Below are 17470 nucleotides of genomic sequence, written 5' to 3'. Positions count from 1 at the left end.
TTGAACTGCACTGTTGATTAAGGGCTTGTAAGTAAGCATTTCACGGTAAAGTCTACACATGTTATATTCGGCGCATGTGACAAATAAAGTTTGATTTGATTTGAACTCTTCAGAGGGGACTCCGTGAATCAGGCCTTCATGGTCGAATTGCTGCAAAGAAGCCACTATTTAAGGACACCAACAAGATGAAGACGCTTGCTTGGGCCAAGAAACACAAGCAATGGACATTAGACGAGTGGAAATCTGTCCTTTGGTCTGATAAATCCAAATTAGAGATTTTTGGTTCCAACCGCAGTGTCTTTGTGAGATGCAGAGAAGGTGAATGGATGATGTCCACATGTGTGGTTCCCACTGTGAAGCATGGAGGAGGAGGAGGTGTGATGGTGTGGGGGTGCTTTGCTGGTGACACTATCAGTGATTTATTTAGAATTTGGGGCACATTTAGCCAGCATGGCTACCACAGCATTCTGCAGCGATACACCATCCCATCTGGTTTGTGCTTAGTGGGACTATCATTTGTTTTTCAACAGGACAGTGACCAAACTCCCCTCCAGGCTGTGTAAGGGCTATTTTGCCAAGAAGGAGAGTGATGGAGTGCTGCATCAGATGACCTGGCCTCCACAATCACCTGACCTCAACCCAATTGAGATGGTTTGGGATGAGTTGGACCACAGAGTGAAGGAAAAGCAGCCAACAAGTGCTCAGCATATGCGGGAACTCCTTCAAGACTGTTGGAAAAGCATTCCAGGTGAAGCTGGTTGAGAGAATGCAGAGAGTGTAAAAAGCTGTCATCAAGGCAAAGGGTGGCTACTTTTCAGGAATCTAAAATATATTTTGATTTGCTTAACACTTTTTTGGGTACTACATGATTCCATGTGTTATTTCATAGTTTTGATGTCTTCACTATTATTCTACAATGTAGAAAATAGTAAAATAAAGAAAAACCCTGGAATGAGTCGGTGTGTCCAAACTTTGAGTGTGTCCCAAGTGTAACTCAATCTACCAGTCAAAGTTTGGACACACCGACTCATTCCAGGGTTTTTCTTTATTTTACTATTTTCTACATTGTAGAATAATAGTGAAGACATCAAAACTATGAAATAACACATGGAATCATGTAGTACCCAAAAAAGTGTTAAGCAAATCAAAATATATTTTAGATTCCTGAAAAGTAGCCACCCTTTGCCTTGATGACAGCTTTTTACACTCTCTGCATTCTCTCAACCAGCTTCACCTGGAATGCTTTTCCAACAGTCTTGAAGGAGTTCCCGCATATGCTGAGCACTTGTTGGCTGCTTTTCCTTCACTCTGTGGTAACCACAATTTTAAAGTTCTGTTGCAGTATGACCCACTGGACACAGACGTCAATTCAGCGTCTATTCCGCGTTGGTTCAACGTAATTTCATTGAAATGATGTGAAAACAATGTTGATTCACCAGTGTGTGCCCAGTGGGGACTGTGTATAAAATAGAGTTTGACATATTTGTTCAGTGGTCAAGTGTCCCAAGTGTAACTCAATCTGGCAGACAAAACAGGCTGAGATGTAACTCATTATGATGGTCGAAACTGCTTTGGCAGGCAGAACCTGATCTGGGCCACTGATGATGTAAATGCCCTGAAATATGCACCAGAGGCATAACCACACAGATGTTCCAGACATAATACTGAGAACATGAGACTACTTGTCAAAGGGACTGGCACATGCTAATTTCTCATGTAAACCAACCACTAATGGGGACTACTAACTGATATACAGGAGACAAGGGATAAGGGGGGTATGGGTTGTCGTGCCACTGTGTACTAACATTTCAATGAAGTGAGAGAGGGGATAAGGGAGTGACTGACTGACACAGCCATTTGTCTTTTGGTTTAAAAGTTATCCCTGTCTCATGCTCAGGCACATTGTTCACATACAGACCCCCTCCTCAGTGTCCCATCCCTCATACAGACCCACTCCCAAGTGTCCCACCCCACAGCACGTCCCCAACAGTTGCTTTGACTATGTTGTCTCGTGTGCCCAGCTGTTATTGGGGTGTACCGCTGACAATGATAGCACTAGCAGTTGTCACGTACTACCATTACTGTCCATCATCTCTACATTACTGGACACAAAACATGCTTACACATGTTTCTTCTTAAGGATACAATGCCTTCAGAAAGTATTCATGCCCCTTGATTTTTTCAAAATGTTGTTCTGTTACAGCCTGAATTCAAAATCAATTAATTAAAATAAAAAAATGTAAAAGGGATTCAATTGAGATGTTTCATCACTGGCCTACACACAATACCCCATAATGCCAAAGTGGAATTATGTTTTTAGAACTGTTTACGAAAATGAAAAGCTGAAATGCCTTGAGTCAATAAGTATTCAACCGTTTTGTTATGGCAAGCCTAAATATGTCCCAGAGTAAAAATGTACTTAACAAGTCACATAAGTTGCATGGACTCACTCTGTGCAATAATAGTGTTTAACATGATTTTTGACTGACTACCTCATTTCTGTTCCCCACACATACAATTATCTGCAAGGTCCCGCAGTCAAGCAGTGAATTTCAAACACAGATTCAACCACAAAGACCAGGGAGATTTTCCAACGCCTCACAAAAAGGGCACCTATTGGTAGATGGTTTTAAAAAAGCAGACATTGAATATCCCTTTGAGCATGGTGAAGTTATTAATTACACGTTGGGTGGTGTATCAATACACCCATTCACTACAAAGATACAGGCATCCTTCCTAATTTAGTTGCCAGAGAGGAAGGAAACCACTCAGGGATTTCACCAATGGTGACTTTGAAACAGTTACAGAGTTTAATGGCTGTGATAGGAGAAAACTGAGGATGGATCAACAACATTGTAGTTACTCAACAATACTAACCGAATTTACAAAGTGAAGAAAAAAAAGAATACAAATATTCCAAAATATGCATCCTGTTTGCAACAAGGCCCTAATGTAATACTGCAAAACATGAATACAAAGTGTTATGTTTGGGGCAAATCCAATACAACACATTACTGAGTACCACTTTCCATATTGTCAAGCATAGTGGTGGCTGCATCATGTATGGGTATGCTTGTAATCGTTAGGGACTGGGGAGTTTTTCAGGGGGGAAGAGAAATGGAATGGAGAAGCACAGACAAAATCGTAGAGAAAAATCTGGTTCAGTCGGTTGGTTCAGTCTTGCAGCAGGTAGTCTAGCAGTAAAGAAAGTTGGGTCAATAACCGAAAGATTGCTGGTTTGAATCCCTGAGCCAACTTGGTGAAAAATCTGTCGATGTGCCTTTGAGCAAGGCATTTAACCCTAATTTCTCTGGATAAGAGAGTCTGCTAAATGACTGAAATGTAAACCACTGGGAAATGAATKCACCTTTCAGCAGGACAATAAACTACACTTGAGTTCCTTACTAAGAAGACAGTGAATGTTCCTTAGTGGCCGAGTTAAAGTTTTGATTCAAATCTACTTTAAAATCTATGGCAAGACCTGAAAATGGTTGTTTAGCTATGTTCAACAACCAATTAGACAGAGCTTCAATAGTTTTGAAAATAATAAAAATGGGCAAATGTTGCACAATCCAGTTGTTGAAAGCTCTTAAAGACTTACCCAGAATGACTCAGCTGTAATTGCTGCCAAAGGTGCTTCTACAAATTATTGACTCAGGGGTGTGAATATTGAGATATTTCTGTATTTCATTTTCAATACATTTGGTAAAATTTCTAAAAACATGGTTTCAATTTGTCATTATGGGGTATTGTGTGTAGATGGGAGTGGGAAAAAATTAATGTAATCCATTTTGAATTGAGGCTGTAACACAACAAAATGTGGAATAAGTCAAGGGGTATGAATGCTTTCTGAAGACACTGTATTGGAAATACAATTACTGAATAGATGGAAATATGAAGTGATTTGTATCCTTCTCTTTAGTCACAGTGAAACACATGCGTACAGTACATGGAATGCACATGAAAACATTGTACAAAACCTTCCTCACATGCAGAAACAAACTCCCACACCAAGCCACTCAACCACAATACAATTTCACATAAAGTACACTAGTAAATATATGCACAGTGTGGTGTGAACACATGCAAAAACACCCACACAAAAGCAATGTGAGTTGCCTCAAGTGCTTCATGCTGGAATCCAGTTGTTGGAGTAATTGTATAAGAAAGACCKCTTTGATGATGTGTCTGGTTCATAGTAACCTATAAACAAAAAGTGACATTAAGTTCAATCAATATCCTCTGCAGTGAAATGAAAGTTAAACATACATTTATTTTTTTAAGAATACCAATAACAATAGTAAAAAATAATATAGTGTAACAGAAAACGAAAAATGGCCACTATAACCGTTAGTGTGATAAGAAGGGTCATTAATACAGCACCTGGCCCTGGAACTCCTTGGCCGCGCACATCCTGGGTCCAACGGCTTGTCCCAGAAACAAACACAGCACTGGACATGAAGTGCTTGGTTGGGTCTCCATAGTTCACTAAATCATACTGCCCAGGGCCAGGCAGGGGAGGGTTCTTCAGAAGAATCAGAGGGGGAGCTGATATTCCCAGGTAATGTCTCCTCCTTGGACAAGGGTTAAAGGGCATGGGAGAGCAGTTTAAGACCAGAGAGACGTTATCAGAGAAACGATTACCCTGCTAGTCCTGGATCCGTACTCATAAAGCGTCTCCCAGTAGGAGTGCTGATCTAGAATCAGGTCCCCCCCGCGTCCATGCAATCTTAAACATTCTGATCAAAAAGGCAAAACGTAATCTAAATCAGCACTCCTACTCTAAGATGGTTCATGAATATGGACCCTGTGCTTTTACTCACGGTAGGATGGTTCTCCTGACTGGCTCTGGGGCCAGGTAGGCACTATAGGTGCCTGGGCCTGGGACATGGTTATTCACAGGGGACTGGATCCTCACAGAGTTGGACTTGAAGCAGGAGAGGGGAACCTTGGGGCATTTCTGAGTTATGGCATCATTGACTTTGTAGTGACCTTGAACAAGCAAAGATAAACAGTATCATATATAAAATCCTGTAGAGGAGTCAATGTAATGCAGTATCGATTAAAATTATATTCCCAATTAGCAAAAATTGACTGCTTTAATAAAAAGTGTAATACTTACATGGCGATGGTCCTTTTAGAGTGTTTGAGCACATAGAACTCCGTCCAGTTTTTGACAGAAATACTGATTGAGCGGACACTAACGTGTTTGGCTTTACCCCATCTAAAGACACCTAAAGCAATACGAATAAAGGCAAGTCTTTAAACAAAAACACTACAGTCATGGCCAAAAGTTTTGAGAATGACACGAATATTCATTTTCACAAAGTCTGCTGCCTCAGTTTGTATGATGGCAATTTGCATATACTCCAGAATGTTATGAAGAGTGATTAGATGAATTGCAATTAATTGCAAAGTCCCTCTTTGCCATGCAAATGAACTGAATCCCCCCCAAAAAACATTTCCACTGCAATTCAGCCCTGCCACAAAAGGACCAGCTGACATCATGTCAGTGATTCTCTCGTTAATAACACAGGTGTGAGTGTTGACGAGGACAAGGCTGGAGATCACTCTGTCATGCTGATTGAGTTTGAATAACAGACTGGAAGCTTCAAAAGGAGGGTGGTGCTTGGAATCATTGTTCTTCCTCTGTCAACCATGGTTACCTGCAAGGAAACACGTGCCGTCATCATTGCTTTGAACAAAAAGGGCTTCACAGGCAAGGATATTGCTGCCAGTAAGATTGCACCTAAATCAACCATTTATTGGATCATCAAGAACTTCAAGGAGAGCGGTTCAATTGTTGTGGAGAAGGCTTCAGGGCGCCCAAGAAAGTCCAGCAAGCGCCAGGACCGTCTCCTAAAGTTGATTCAGCTGCGGGATCGGGGCACCACCAGTACAGAACTTGCTCAGGAATTGTAGTAGGCAGGTGTGATGCATCTGCACGCACAGTGAGGCGAAGACTTTTGGAGGATGGCCTGGTGTCAAGAAGGCCAGCAAAGAAGCCGCTTCTCTCCAGGAAAAACATCAAGGACATACTGATATTCTGCAAAAGGTACAGGGATTGGAATGCTGAGGACTGGGGTAAAGTAATTTTCTCTGATGAATCCCCTTTCCGATTGTTTGGGGCATCCGGAAAAAAGCTTGTCCGGAGAAGACAAGGGGAGCGCTACCATCAGTCCTGTGTCATGCCAACAGTAAAGCATCCTGAGACCATTCATGTGTGGGGTTGCTTCTCAGCCAAGGAAGTGGGCTCACTCACAATTTTGCCTAAGAACACAGCCATGAATAAAGAATGGTACCAACACATCCTCCGAGAGCAACTTCTCCCCAACCATCCAGGAACAGTTGGGTGATGAACAATGCCTTTTCCAGCACGATGGAGCACCTTGCCATAAGGCAAAAGTGATAACTAAGTGGCTCGGGGAACAAAACATCGATATTTTGGGTCCATGGCCAGGAAACCCCCAGACCTTAATCCCATTGAGAACTTGTGGTCAATCCTCAGAGGCGGTGGACAAACAAAAACCCACAAATTCTGACAAGCTCCAAGCATTGATTATGCAAGAATGGGCTGCCATCAGTCAGGATGTGGCCCAGAGGTTAATTGAAAGCATGCCAGGGCGGATTGCAGAGGTCTTGAAAAAGAATGGTCAACACTGCAAATATTGACTCTTTGCATCAACTTCATGTAATTGTCAATAAAAGCCTTTGACACTTATGAAATGCTTGTAATTATACTTCAGTATTCCATAGTAACATCTGACAAAAATATCTAAAGGCACTGAAGCAGCAAATTTCACATTCCAATATGGATCTAAAACATGGCTTCCCTCTTCTTATCAAATCAAATTAAATGTTATTTGTCACATGTGCCGAATACAGTAGACCTTACCGTGAAATGCTTACAAGTGTAACAGTGTAACTTTACGTCGTCCCCTCACCCATACCTGGGCGCGAACCAGGGACCCTCTGCACACATCAACAACTGACACCCACGAAGCGTCGTTACCCATCGCTCCACGACAGCCRCGGCCCTTGCAGAGCAATGGGAAACCCTACTTAAGTCTCAGAGCAAGTGACGTAACTGATTGAAATGCTAGTAGCGCGTACCCGCTAACTAGCTAGCCATTTCACATCTGTTANAAACCCTACTTAAGTCTCAGAGCAAGTGACGTAACTGATTGAAATGCTAGTAGCGCGTACCCGCTAACTAGCTAGCCATTTCACATCTGTTACACAAGCCCTTAACCAACAATGCAGTTCAATAAATAGAGTTAAGAAAATATTTACTAAATGAACTAAAGTAAAACATAAAATAAAAGTAACACAATAAAATAACAATAACGAGGCTATATACAGGGGGTACCGGTACAGAGTCAATGTGCAGGGGTACAGGTTAGTCGAGGTCATTTGTACATGTAGGTAGGGGTAAAGTGACTATGCATAGATAATAAACAGCAAGTAGCAGCAGTGAAAAAACAAAGGGGGGGGTCAATGTAAATAGTCTAGGTGGCCATTTGATTAATTGTTCAGCAGTCTTATGGCTTGGGGGTAGAAGCTGTTAAGGAGCCTTTGGACCTAGACTTGGTGCTCCGGTACCGCTTGCCGTGTGGTAGCAGAGAGAACAGTCTATGACTTGGGTGACAGGAGTCTTTGACAATTTTGGGGGCCTTCCTCTGACACTGCCTAGTATATAGGTCCTGGATGGCAGGAAGCTTGGCACCTGTGGTGTACTGAGCCGTAGGCACTACCCTCTGTTGTGCCTTACGGTCGGATGCCAGGCAGTTGCCATACCAGGCGGTGATGCAAACAATCAGGATGCTCTCAATGGTGCAGCTGTAGAACTTTTTGAGGATCTGGGGACCAATACCAAATCTTTTCAGTCTCCTGAGGGGGAAAAGGTGTTGTCGTGCCCTTTTCATGACTGTCTTGGTGTGATAGTTTGGACCATGATAGTTTGTTGATGATGTGGACACCAAGGAACTGGAAATTCTCGACCCGCTCCACTACAGTCCCGTCGATGTGAATGGGAGCGTGTTCGTCCCTCCTTTTCCTGTAGTCCACAATCAGCTCCTTTGTCTTGCTCACGTTGAGGGAGAAGTTGTTGTCCAGGGTCTAGGGTTTCCAGGATGATGGTGTTGATGTGAGCCATGACAAGCCTTTCAAAGGACTGCATGGCTACCGATGTGAGTTTTACAGGGCGGTAGTCATTTATGCAGGTTACCTTTACTTTTTTGGGCACATGGACTATGGTGGTCTGCTTGAAACATGTAGATATTACAGACTCGGTCAGAGAGAGGGTAAAAATGTCAGTGAAGACACTTGCCAGTTGGTCCACGCATGCTCTGAGTATACGTCCTGGTAATCCGTCAGGCCCAACGGCTTTGTGAATGTTGACCTGTTTAAAGGTATTCTCATATAACCTAGGTTGTGAATAACCTTGAATACTGCACTTACATGATATTGATTAGGGGCTGGTGTCTTGTTCTTAGGGCCATCATGTTGTACAGCCACTGGCAGTCGGAAAGTTCTGGAGCCTCCCCTGCCGAAGCTGTGTTTGTGGATCAGAGAGGACTGCAGGTTATAGGCATTTGGTCCTGGGATACCTCTCTGAGGGTTACGGGGAACTCTGACAGCCTAGTGGAGAAGAGAAGATGCCCTAGGTAAGCATTGTAAGTATGGCAGCGGACCGAGTTTTAAGAGAGTATAGACCTACCTAATAATCTATAACATAAGCTTCATTGGGTTTCTGAGATCCTAAGGACACTTGATTTGATCCCCATGATCGGTAAAGTTTGAGAATACATTTAATTAAAATCTCATGATGATTCTACTGATGAGAACAAAGAGATTGAGGTTGTGAGTAGGGTACCATTAACATGTCTGACCTGGGATGCAAAGCCTCCTGTACCTTTCTTTGAAAAGGAGGGGCTGCTGATTTCAGCAGGCCTGTGAGACATATATGTGCCTGGCCCTGGGTTTTCATTCTGAAACCACATTTTAAAATCATATCATAATTGGACAATTAATGTGTTGGTTGATTTATTGATTAGCTGGAGGACTGATTGATTAACTGGTTGACATATCTACCTGACTGTCTTCTGAAAGGAACCTCTTAGCTTGTGACAAGAACCCTTTCTTATCCTCATTGCTTATCACCACTGTTTGGTATTTGGTGGGTATTGATGATATGTATCCTGGAAGTTTGCAGCCTAGATGAATATAAAAAGAGATATCTGAAGTCTGAGCAGATCGTTATTTAGGTCTACAAAGGATGAAAGGCAAAAAAATTACACTTACTGTCATTCAATCCTTTGTGTATTTTGCCCATCATTAGCTAAGAGACATTCAACACAACTGGAGGGACAGGTGCCCGATGCATTTGCACCACCTGACAATCTGTTTAGAAGGGAAGAGAGTTTGTAATGGCACTGACACTGCAACATCTAACGTTAGCATGTTAACTTTTAGCTGACGACTAGTAGCCACAAGCTAGCGATTTGCACGGTAAATGTAGCTCGATGATCATGATAAAACAAAAGTAAAAAATTAATTGAAATAATTTCAGGATTTAGACTTTTGTTATGATCATCGAGCTACATTTACTAAGTGATCATAGGATGCGACAATTTATCTCTTACCAAACTGCTGTCACAGTAGCCAGAAACACATTTCTGAGTGAGGATRCAATGTTTCCGCATATGATATGTTGCCATGACAGCGAGTAAACGTTCTTGGCGGAWAGCAAAGAGGGCGAGGCAAGAGAATTAAACGTATTTGGCTCTTTGCACGCAACCTTACCTGTCATCTAGCGCCTACACGTGGCGAATGTTTTTACTGCTTATTTTGATTCATCATTGAAGACGCGCCACTGTTTTGTTTTTCGAAGATTCATCATGGCAATGCATGCAAAAGCGACACCACCACAGATTCCCGACACACGTCGGGAACTCTCGGAGCTGGTCAAGAGGAAACAAGAACTTGCGGTAAGTGAATTAGTTAGCTACGTTTCCATTTCGCTAAATATCTTGCTATATGCGTATCTTGCTGCATCTTATGCGTTATTTGGAAGTTAGCTTGCTAGCTAGCTAACTAACGTTAGGCCGCGCTAGTTACTACGACTAGGCCTCGGCTTTCTACCAACATATTTGTGGCTTTCTCGTTAGCTAGCTACCATACTAATTGAGTTATCGAACATTAGATGAAATGTAACATGCCTTTATTGAGCATGGTGGGTATAGATTATTTTACTCCTGACTCGATGTTTATGTACAATGTGTCGCTGGCGCTAGTTACTATGTAGTAACTTATTTTGCCCACAAGGAGCAGCCAAAACCTACTATGCGCGTACCCTCATACATCATGGCTCTGGTACCAAAAGTTTCCCTTTTTATCTGTGCTGGTACAGTATCTGGCTATATTGTAATAACACATTCTGTCCGTTTCATAAACCACAAATGCAAAGTCTAATGCCTTTTGCACACAGGAGACGTTGGTGAACTTGGAGAGACAGATCTATGCATTTGAGGGCAGCTACTTGGAAGATACCCAGATGTATGGGAACATCATCAGAGGATGGGACAGATATCTCACCAACCAAAAGTAAGCAGGACATGGTACAGCACACTTARACATGAAAAGTGAACAGTTGATATTGAATCATCAAGCCTGTGTTTGCAGTCTACAGTTGAAGTCGGAGGTTTACGTACACTTAGGTTGGAGTCATTATAACTYGTTTTTCAGTCACTCCACACATTTCTTGTTAACAAACTATAGTTTTGGCAAGTCGGTTAGGACATCTACTTTGTGCATGACACAAGTAATTTTTCCAACAATTGTTTACAGATTACTTCACTTATAATTCACTGTATCACAATTCCAGTGGGTCAGAAGTTTACATACACTAAGTTGACTGTGCCTTTAAACAGCTTAGAAAATTCCAGAAAATTATGTCATAGGCTAATTGACATTATATGAGTCAATTGGAGGTGTACCTGTGGATGTATTTCAAGGCCTACCTTCAAACTCAGTGCCTCTTTGCTTGACATCATGGGAAAATCAAAAGAAATCAGACAACAATTCTATACTTCCACAAGTCTGCTTCATCCTTGGGAGCAATTTCCAAATGCTTGAAGATACCACGTTCATCTGTACAAACAAAAGTACGCAAGTATAAACACCATGGGACCATGCAACCGTCATACCGCTCAGGAAGGAGACACGTTCTGTCTCCTAGAGATGAGCGTACTTTGGTGCGAAAAGTGCAAATCAATCCCAGAACAACAGCAAAGGACCTTGTGAAGATGCTGGAGAAAACCGGTACAAAAGTATCTATATCCACAGTAAAACAAGTCCTATATCGACATAACCTGAAAGGCCGCTCAGCAAGGAAGAAACCACTGCTCCAAAACCGCCATAAAAAAGCCAGACTATGGTTTGCAACTGCACATGTGGGCAAAGATCGTACTTTTTGGAGAAATGTCCTCTGGTCTGATGGAACAAAAATAGAACTGTTTCGCCATAATGACCATCGTTATGTTTGGAGGAAAAGGCTTGCAAGCAATGTTTTGCTTCTGGAGGGACTGGTGCACTTCACAAAATAGATGGCATCATGAGGAGGGGAAATTATGTGGATATATTGAAGCAACATCTCAAGACATCAGTCAGGAAGTTAAAGCTTGGTCGCAAATGGGTCTTCCAAATGGACAATGACCCCAAGCATAATTCCAAAGTTGTGGCAAAATGGCTTAAGGACAACAAAGTCAAGGTATTGGAGTGGCCATCACAAAGCCCTGACCTCAATCCTATAGAAAAGTTGTGGGCAGAACTGAAAAAGCGTGTGTGAGCAAGGAGGCCTACAAACCTGACTCCGTTACACCAGCTCTGTCAGGAGGAATGGGCCAAAATTCACCCACCTTATTGTGGGAAGCTTGTGGAAGGGTAGCCGAAAACGTTTGACCTAAGTTAAACAATTTAAAGGCAATGCTACCAAATACTAATTGAGTGCATGTAAACTTCTGACCCACTGGGAATGCGATGAAAGAAATAAAAGCTGAAATCTATTATTTCACATTCTTAAAATAAAGTGTTGGTCCTATCTGACCTAAGACAGGGAATGTTTACTTGGATTAAATGTCAGGAATTGTGAAACACCTTAGSCAAGTACATTTAAACTCAGTTTATGTAAACTTTCGACTTCAACTGTATTTACCCTGTTCTGTATTGTTCCGTTATAGAAATTCCAACAGCAAGACGGACAGAAGAAACCGAAAGTTCAAGGAGGCAGAGCGTCTGTTCAGCAAGTCCTCCGTCACTTCTGTAGCAGTGAGTGCTTCACCTCACTCTATCCTCTGCCTGTCCTCTCAATATGTTCATGCTAGATCGTGTATGATTGCAAAAATGTGTAAATGCTGAGTCTGACCAACTTTTCGCCTTTGTTGAACAGGCTGTCTGTGCACTCGGTGGGATACCAGATCACATGAATGAAAAGCGTAGGTATTTGGTTCAGAACAACTGCATGGCAACTTGTTTTATTATTATTTTTTCTTACCACAGTGCATATGTCTGTGTGAGATACTGATAGATGTGAGTGTGACATACTGCTCCATTGTGTGGGACAGAGAGTGACACGTCCCCAGACCTCCAAAACCAGGAGAATGAGCCCAGTCAGGAGGACACCGAGGATGCAGACGGGGCCCTGCAGGACCTCAAACCTCAGAAGGCTGTATCCTCTTCCTCAGGCAGTCACCACGGAAGCCACAAGAAGAGGAAGAACAAAAACAGACACAGGTACTTGACCCTAAACACAGCCCCCTGGTCTAGGCTAACTCCTAAATACATCCCCCCTGGTCTAGGCTAACTCCTAAATACATCCCCCCTGGTCTAGGCTAACTCCTAAACACAGCCCCCTGGTCTAGGCTAACTCCTAGGGGGCTCTCAGTAGGACACATTGTTGTGGAACGTTCAGGTGGAAGGTAGCCTAGCGGTTAATGCTAAATGAGTGAAATGTAAGATTAACTGAACATGGCCTTACTGTCGAGTCTGAAATCTGTGCTGTGCTCTCACTCTTTTTGATTGCTATGGATAATGCATGTTGTCTCTGACTCTGGAGTTTCTTTGGCCAAGCTGCTAAGCTTGTACTGCTTTTGTTTTTCTTGGGTCAGCAACACACCATTTTAAAGTTGTCCGGGTCAGTTTGATTGGGTGTACTAGTGTATAAACATCTGGTTTATAGCAAGTGGATAGTCTTTGTTTGTGTTGGAGCTGGAATGTGAGGAATAGTAAGCTTATCACACCTGTTCCTGGCCACATTATTATATGTTGTATGTAGCTTAATATATTTAGCGCCAGATCTGTTCAATAAGATATGCTTCATTTTGTGAAAAGACAAAATATTGTTGTAGGTTAATTTTACAGATATGTAGGCATCCCTTTAGAGTGAGTCAGGCCGTTGTACTAACTACTGCTGCTCTTTCCTCCCCTAACGCTGCCCCAGCCCTTCTGCCATGTTTGATTATGACTTTGAGTAAGTCTCCAATTTTACTTCCTGCTTCCTGTGGTGATGCATCCTGGCTACGTACCAAATGTCACCCTATTCCCTACATAGCGCACTGCTCTTGGGCTCTGGTCAAAGGTAGTGCACTATGTAGGGAATATGGTTCCATTTGGGATACAACCCCTGCCTTCTCTGACCCCATCCTGACTTTCCCACTCTCTCCATCCCTCAGCTCTCTGTTTCGCTTTTGTCGCTCTAGCTCTGTCGATTCATGCGTCCTCATAGTGAATCTATCATTATTGCATGTCCAAATCTTCAACGATGTCCCAAATGATACCCAATTCCCTATTTAGTGCACTACTTTTGACCAGGCCCCATACAAGGAATAGGGTGCCATTTGGGGATGCACCCTTCATTTCTCAAATCATGTGTTGTTTATAATAAGGTATTAGCACCTTGCTTCTGTAGACTCAACACTAGATTATTAAGTGTTAATGAATCATAGGGGCTTAAACACTTCTTCTATAGAAGTTCAGTGTATTTCTTGACCCTTCATGGTTTCATTCCAAAAGGTCAAGTTCCCCTAATCCAGTTATGAAAAAAGCTGCTCTTCCTGCCAAAATGAGATGGGGAGGTCAAAGGTTGAGTACAAACAAACATATTTCGCTGCACCCCAGGTGTTCATATGGTGCTCTGGTAGTCTTGTTGTGGTTTGGTCTCTTAGCTTGAGTAACTGTAGTGGTGCTTGTTGTCCCCCCTAGTTACCGTTGTATTTAGTCAAACCTGAAATAGGCCTACCTAACACAACTCTTGCATTGTTTTGTTTTTAGATTTGACATGAAAGTGAACAAAAAACCCAGAGTGGTAAGCTATTCATTTGTAGGACAAMATAACATTTAAATGTCTGCTCATTGCTTGCATTGAGCTATCAATAAAGACATGTGTTATTAGAAAGATTTAGGTTCTGCTTTTAATTCTGTTGTCTATGTTGTCCTTGTTCCACAGGATTATTCGACTTGATCAGGTGGCCAGACAGAAAAGGTCTACTGTGAAGCAGAGAGCCCCTCTGAACTTTAACTGTCTTTACGTACATTGTGTACATTGCATGAAACATTGCCTCTCACCTGCTATCAGAAATATTTATGTTTCATGATTTTCCTGCAGACAAGGTGTGTTATTGCATGTTACTCAAGACGCAGGTGGGGGTTGGATAACACACCTTATTGTATAGGGTTGAAAATTCACTATTTATTATGTAACTCCCACCATTTTTCTCTCCTTGTATCAAAAAGTTGTTTTACTTCGTATTAGTCATTGTGTAGTTTTGTAGCTCTAGAATATCCCAGCTTCTTTTTAATATTTTGTTTTATTTTGAAATTTGTTTTGCATAAGATTGTAATAAAACCTTGAAATTACAATACATTTGTTGTTTATTGCTAAAATCTACGCTTTAGTAAATCATTAGTCACCATCTGTCTTTACCCTGTATTCTTCAGTAATAATACAGCGGGAAAATCCACACAGAAGCTAGTTTATTACCATCAGATTTCCCCTTGTCTGACAGCAATTACTGCCTGGTTTCTTTGTGGCGTCTTCATGGCTCATTTACGTACCAATTACAGGCCAATGAGCTTAGACGAGCCTCGGGATCCTAGGATGTCTCCAAAGTACCCCCTCTTATTGGATCAGTCCTAAATAGCATCACCATTACCTTTATAGTGCACTACTTTTGACCAGGGCCAATAGGGCTTAGGGTGCCATTTTGGACGTAACCATTCACATTTGTCAGTAATTCCCTCATCCCGCAGAAGATGTGAGATTCTGGAAATGGTATCAAAACAATGTTCACATTTAAACAGTTTTATTCTGACTCCCAGGTATGATTAAAAGAACACTGTTTACACAAAGATATGAAGTCATTATGGCATTCCTGTGGGGCAGTTCTCATCGACAGTTTGTTTTATGAAAATAGTGACAGTTTGAGTGAACCAGGGGACTACACAATGACAGCCTATCCCATGCTATTTCTAGAATGTTCCCTTGTTTATAAAGATCAAACATGATGCATACTGCACAGTATTGAAACAGGTTGGTGAATACAGACTCCTGTTTTGAAATGCCAGATGAAAAGGTAGTAACCTTTTTAAAGTAGATATGCAGGTTTGTTAGTGAATGTCGTTGTACTGCCATTGTGCAACACCACATTCGTTCACTAGGTAGTGCTACTTCATAATGCATGTTCAAAAGACCTCAAAGAATTGCCTTAACTGCCTTTCAACCACAGGATTTCCATATCATAACCAAAAAGTCTTAACCCTGTTCCACATTTGGCTACTATGAGTCATAAGTGTTTACATCTGCCATCAACCTATCAAATGTATGGTTCATGCTGTTCTTAAATTCTCTGTATTGCCTAAGATCTTATTGATTAGGGTGTCCTCCCACCAATATTCTGCCATGTCAACTGTATTATGTCATCATGGCACACCCTGCACTTCAAAGTCCTTTGCGACCACGGCTTCTGGGCTTGGCTCACGGGTCTTTATGCATCCCAAATGACACCCTATTCCCTATTTACTGCACTACTTTTGATTAGAACCCATATGGATCTGGTCAAAAGTAGTGCACCACATAAGGAATAGGGTGCCATTTGGGACAGCCTGTACCACCTCAATCTTGACTCAGAACAGAAGCATTCAACAGTGTTCAAGTCATATACAGTATCCCTCAGTTCTGTCATGTGCATTACATCAGTGAGGTTAGTTAGAACACTGACCCATTAGAATGTAGTGACTTCCACATTAGTCACAGGTTGAGTCCCCAATGGCACTCTATTCCCTACATAGTGCACTACTTTTGACCAAAGCCCTATGAGCCCTGGTCAAAAGTAGTTGCCCTATATAGGGAATAGTGTGACATTTGGGGCATGGTATGAATGGTTCCAAGCATCATCTCTCTGGAGACACCCAGGCAAAGCTAAACTGCTGACATTAATGATGGAGAGGCTGTCTGGAATAAATCAATCCCTAGAATGCATTCTTCGGTTTTATGCTATTCTCCCTCCACACCATGTTAGTCACGTTTCATTTGGAATGTACTATAGAATTACTATATTTATTTTTAGCTGCTGCTACTTTCCAAGGTTAGGCCTACAGCTATTCTTGCTTTGGGTATTATTGTTGGTGTAGAGACTTGGGGGAGAAAGATTTGGGTTTTTCTCTAACAAATGGGTTTCATTTTATCCTCTAGCTTTTACCTCACTCATAATCCCTCATGAAGAATGATGGTGTATTTCAAATGACATACTTCTTTCCCTTCTCTATCCAAACCACACTGTCTAGTCCAAATACATGTCCTCCCCTCCCTGTCACTTCCCATGTCTGCAGCCATGGAGTCTGACATGATAAGTTTGTGGTTAGAGCAGGTCACATTTCAGTCCATGACTCAATCATGTGTCATAGATAAAAATGTTACTCTGTGTTCTATTGTAGCAATATGATCTGTCAGTTGTTGTTTTATGCTCCATCCAAAACATTCTGATCGGAACAATAGATTGTGCGAAGCAGCTTGAAAAATACAATTACTACAGGGTCGGGCCATTTCTATTTTGATTCCAGCCAGTACAGGAAATTCATAAACTAAAGACTAATGTTCCGGAACAACTGGATTCCTCGAAATGGCACTAGTTGTATAACTGGTTCCAGTATGTACTCTCTTGTGACAGACTTTTAACATAAATGTTAACCAAATCAAGTAGCTGGCCAGCATTCTCATGAGATTTGGTTCTGTGTTCTGAGATTACTTGTAGTATAACCCTGTCCCCAGGCTCAATTGTAGAGAGCGCCTACTGGGGACAAGAGTACTTCTAGCACAGTATATTGTGTTGTGAATGTATCCTGTTACAGACCCTAGTGCATCATGTGAGGCCTATATCTCAGTGATGGCCTGTAGGGGGTCACATTATGTGAACCT

The 17470-nt window shown here is 41.9% G+C and overlaps 2 protein-coding genes across 7 annotated transcripts; one reads left to right on the top strand and one right to left on the bottom strand.

Annotated features, from left to right (window-relative positions):
* Window positions 1–2192: 2192 nt before the first annotated feature.
* Window positions 2193–9737, bottom strand: stpg1 (sperm-tail PG-rich repeat containing 1). 3 transcript variants are annotated; one of them, XM_023974950.2, is made up of 9 exons: window positions 9645–9737; window positions 9304–9402; window positions 9094–9215; window positions 8892–8990; window positions 8461–8640; window positions 5123–5234; window positions 4824–4992; window positions 4384–4574; window positions 2193–4203 (listed from the first exon to the last, which is right to left on the bottom strand). In XM_023974950.2, exons 2-9 carry the CDS (start codon window positions 9335–9337, stop codon window positions 4130–4132), a joined length of 981 nt encoding a protein of 326 aa, XP_023830718.1. In that variant the 5' UTR covers window positions 9338–9402; window positions 9645–9737; the 3' UTR covers window positions 2193–4129. The 3 variants fall into 3 exon arrangements, with proteins under 3 accessions (XP_023830718.1, XP_023830719.1, XP_023830720.1); XM_023974951.2 differs by lacking the exon at window positions 8892–8990; XM_023974952.2 differs by lacking the exon at window positions 9645–9737 and having other exon boundaries at window positions 8915–8990; window positions 9304–9397.
* Window positions 9738–9742: 5 nt separating this feature from the next.
* LOC111954972 (chromatin modification-related protein MEAF6) lies at window positions 9743–14916 on the top strand. 4 transcript variants are annotated; one of them, XM_023974955.2, is made up of 9 exons: window positions 9743–9989; window positions 10490–10605; window positions 12240–12327; window positions 12449–12494; window positions 12624–12792; window positions 13499–13528; window positions 14071–14139; window positions 14329–14362; window positions 14504–14916. In XM_023974955.2, the coding sequence occupies exons 1-9, from the start codon at window positions 9900–9902 to the stop codon at window positions 14516–14518; spliced, it is 657 nt and encodes a 218-aa protein (XP_023830723.1). In that variant the 5' UTR covers window positions 9743–9899; the 3' UTR covers window positions 14519–14916. The 4 variants fall into 4 exon arrangements, with proteins under 4 accessions (XP_023830723.1, XP_023830724.1, XP_023830725.1 ...); XM_023974956.2 differs by lacking the exon at window positions 13499–13528; XM_023974957.2 differs by lacking the exon at window positions 14071–14139.
* The last annotated feature ends 2554 nt before the right edge of the window (window positions 14917–17470 follow it).

This window comes from Salvelinus sp. IW2-2015, linkage group LG30 (assembly GCF_002910315.2).
Source record: "Salvelinus sp. IW2-2015 linkage group LG30, ASM291031v2, whole genome shotgun sequence".
Lineage (NCBI taxonomy): Eukaryota > Metazoa > Chordata > Actinopteri > Salmoniformes > Salmonidae > Salvelinus > Salvelinus sp. IW2-2015.
Note: the sequence above shows the minus strand (reverse complement) of the source record. Positions and strands in the feature narration are given on the sequence as shown.

Excerpts from the sequence above, each read along its gene's own strand:
- LOC111954972 (XM_023974955.2), top strand. The coding sequence starts at position 9,900 with ATGGCAATGCATGCAAAAGCGACACCACCACAGATTCCCGACACACGT. Across the intron at positions 9,990-10,489 it reads AGAGGAAACAAGAACTTGCG|GAGACGTTGGTGAACTTGGA; the intron begins GTAAGTGAATTA and ends TTTTGCACACAG. Across the intron at positions 12,328-12,448 it reads CCTCCGTCACTTCTGTAGCA|GCTGTCTGTGCACTCGGTGG; the intron begins GTGAGTGCTTCA and ends TTTGTTGAACAG.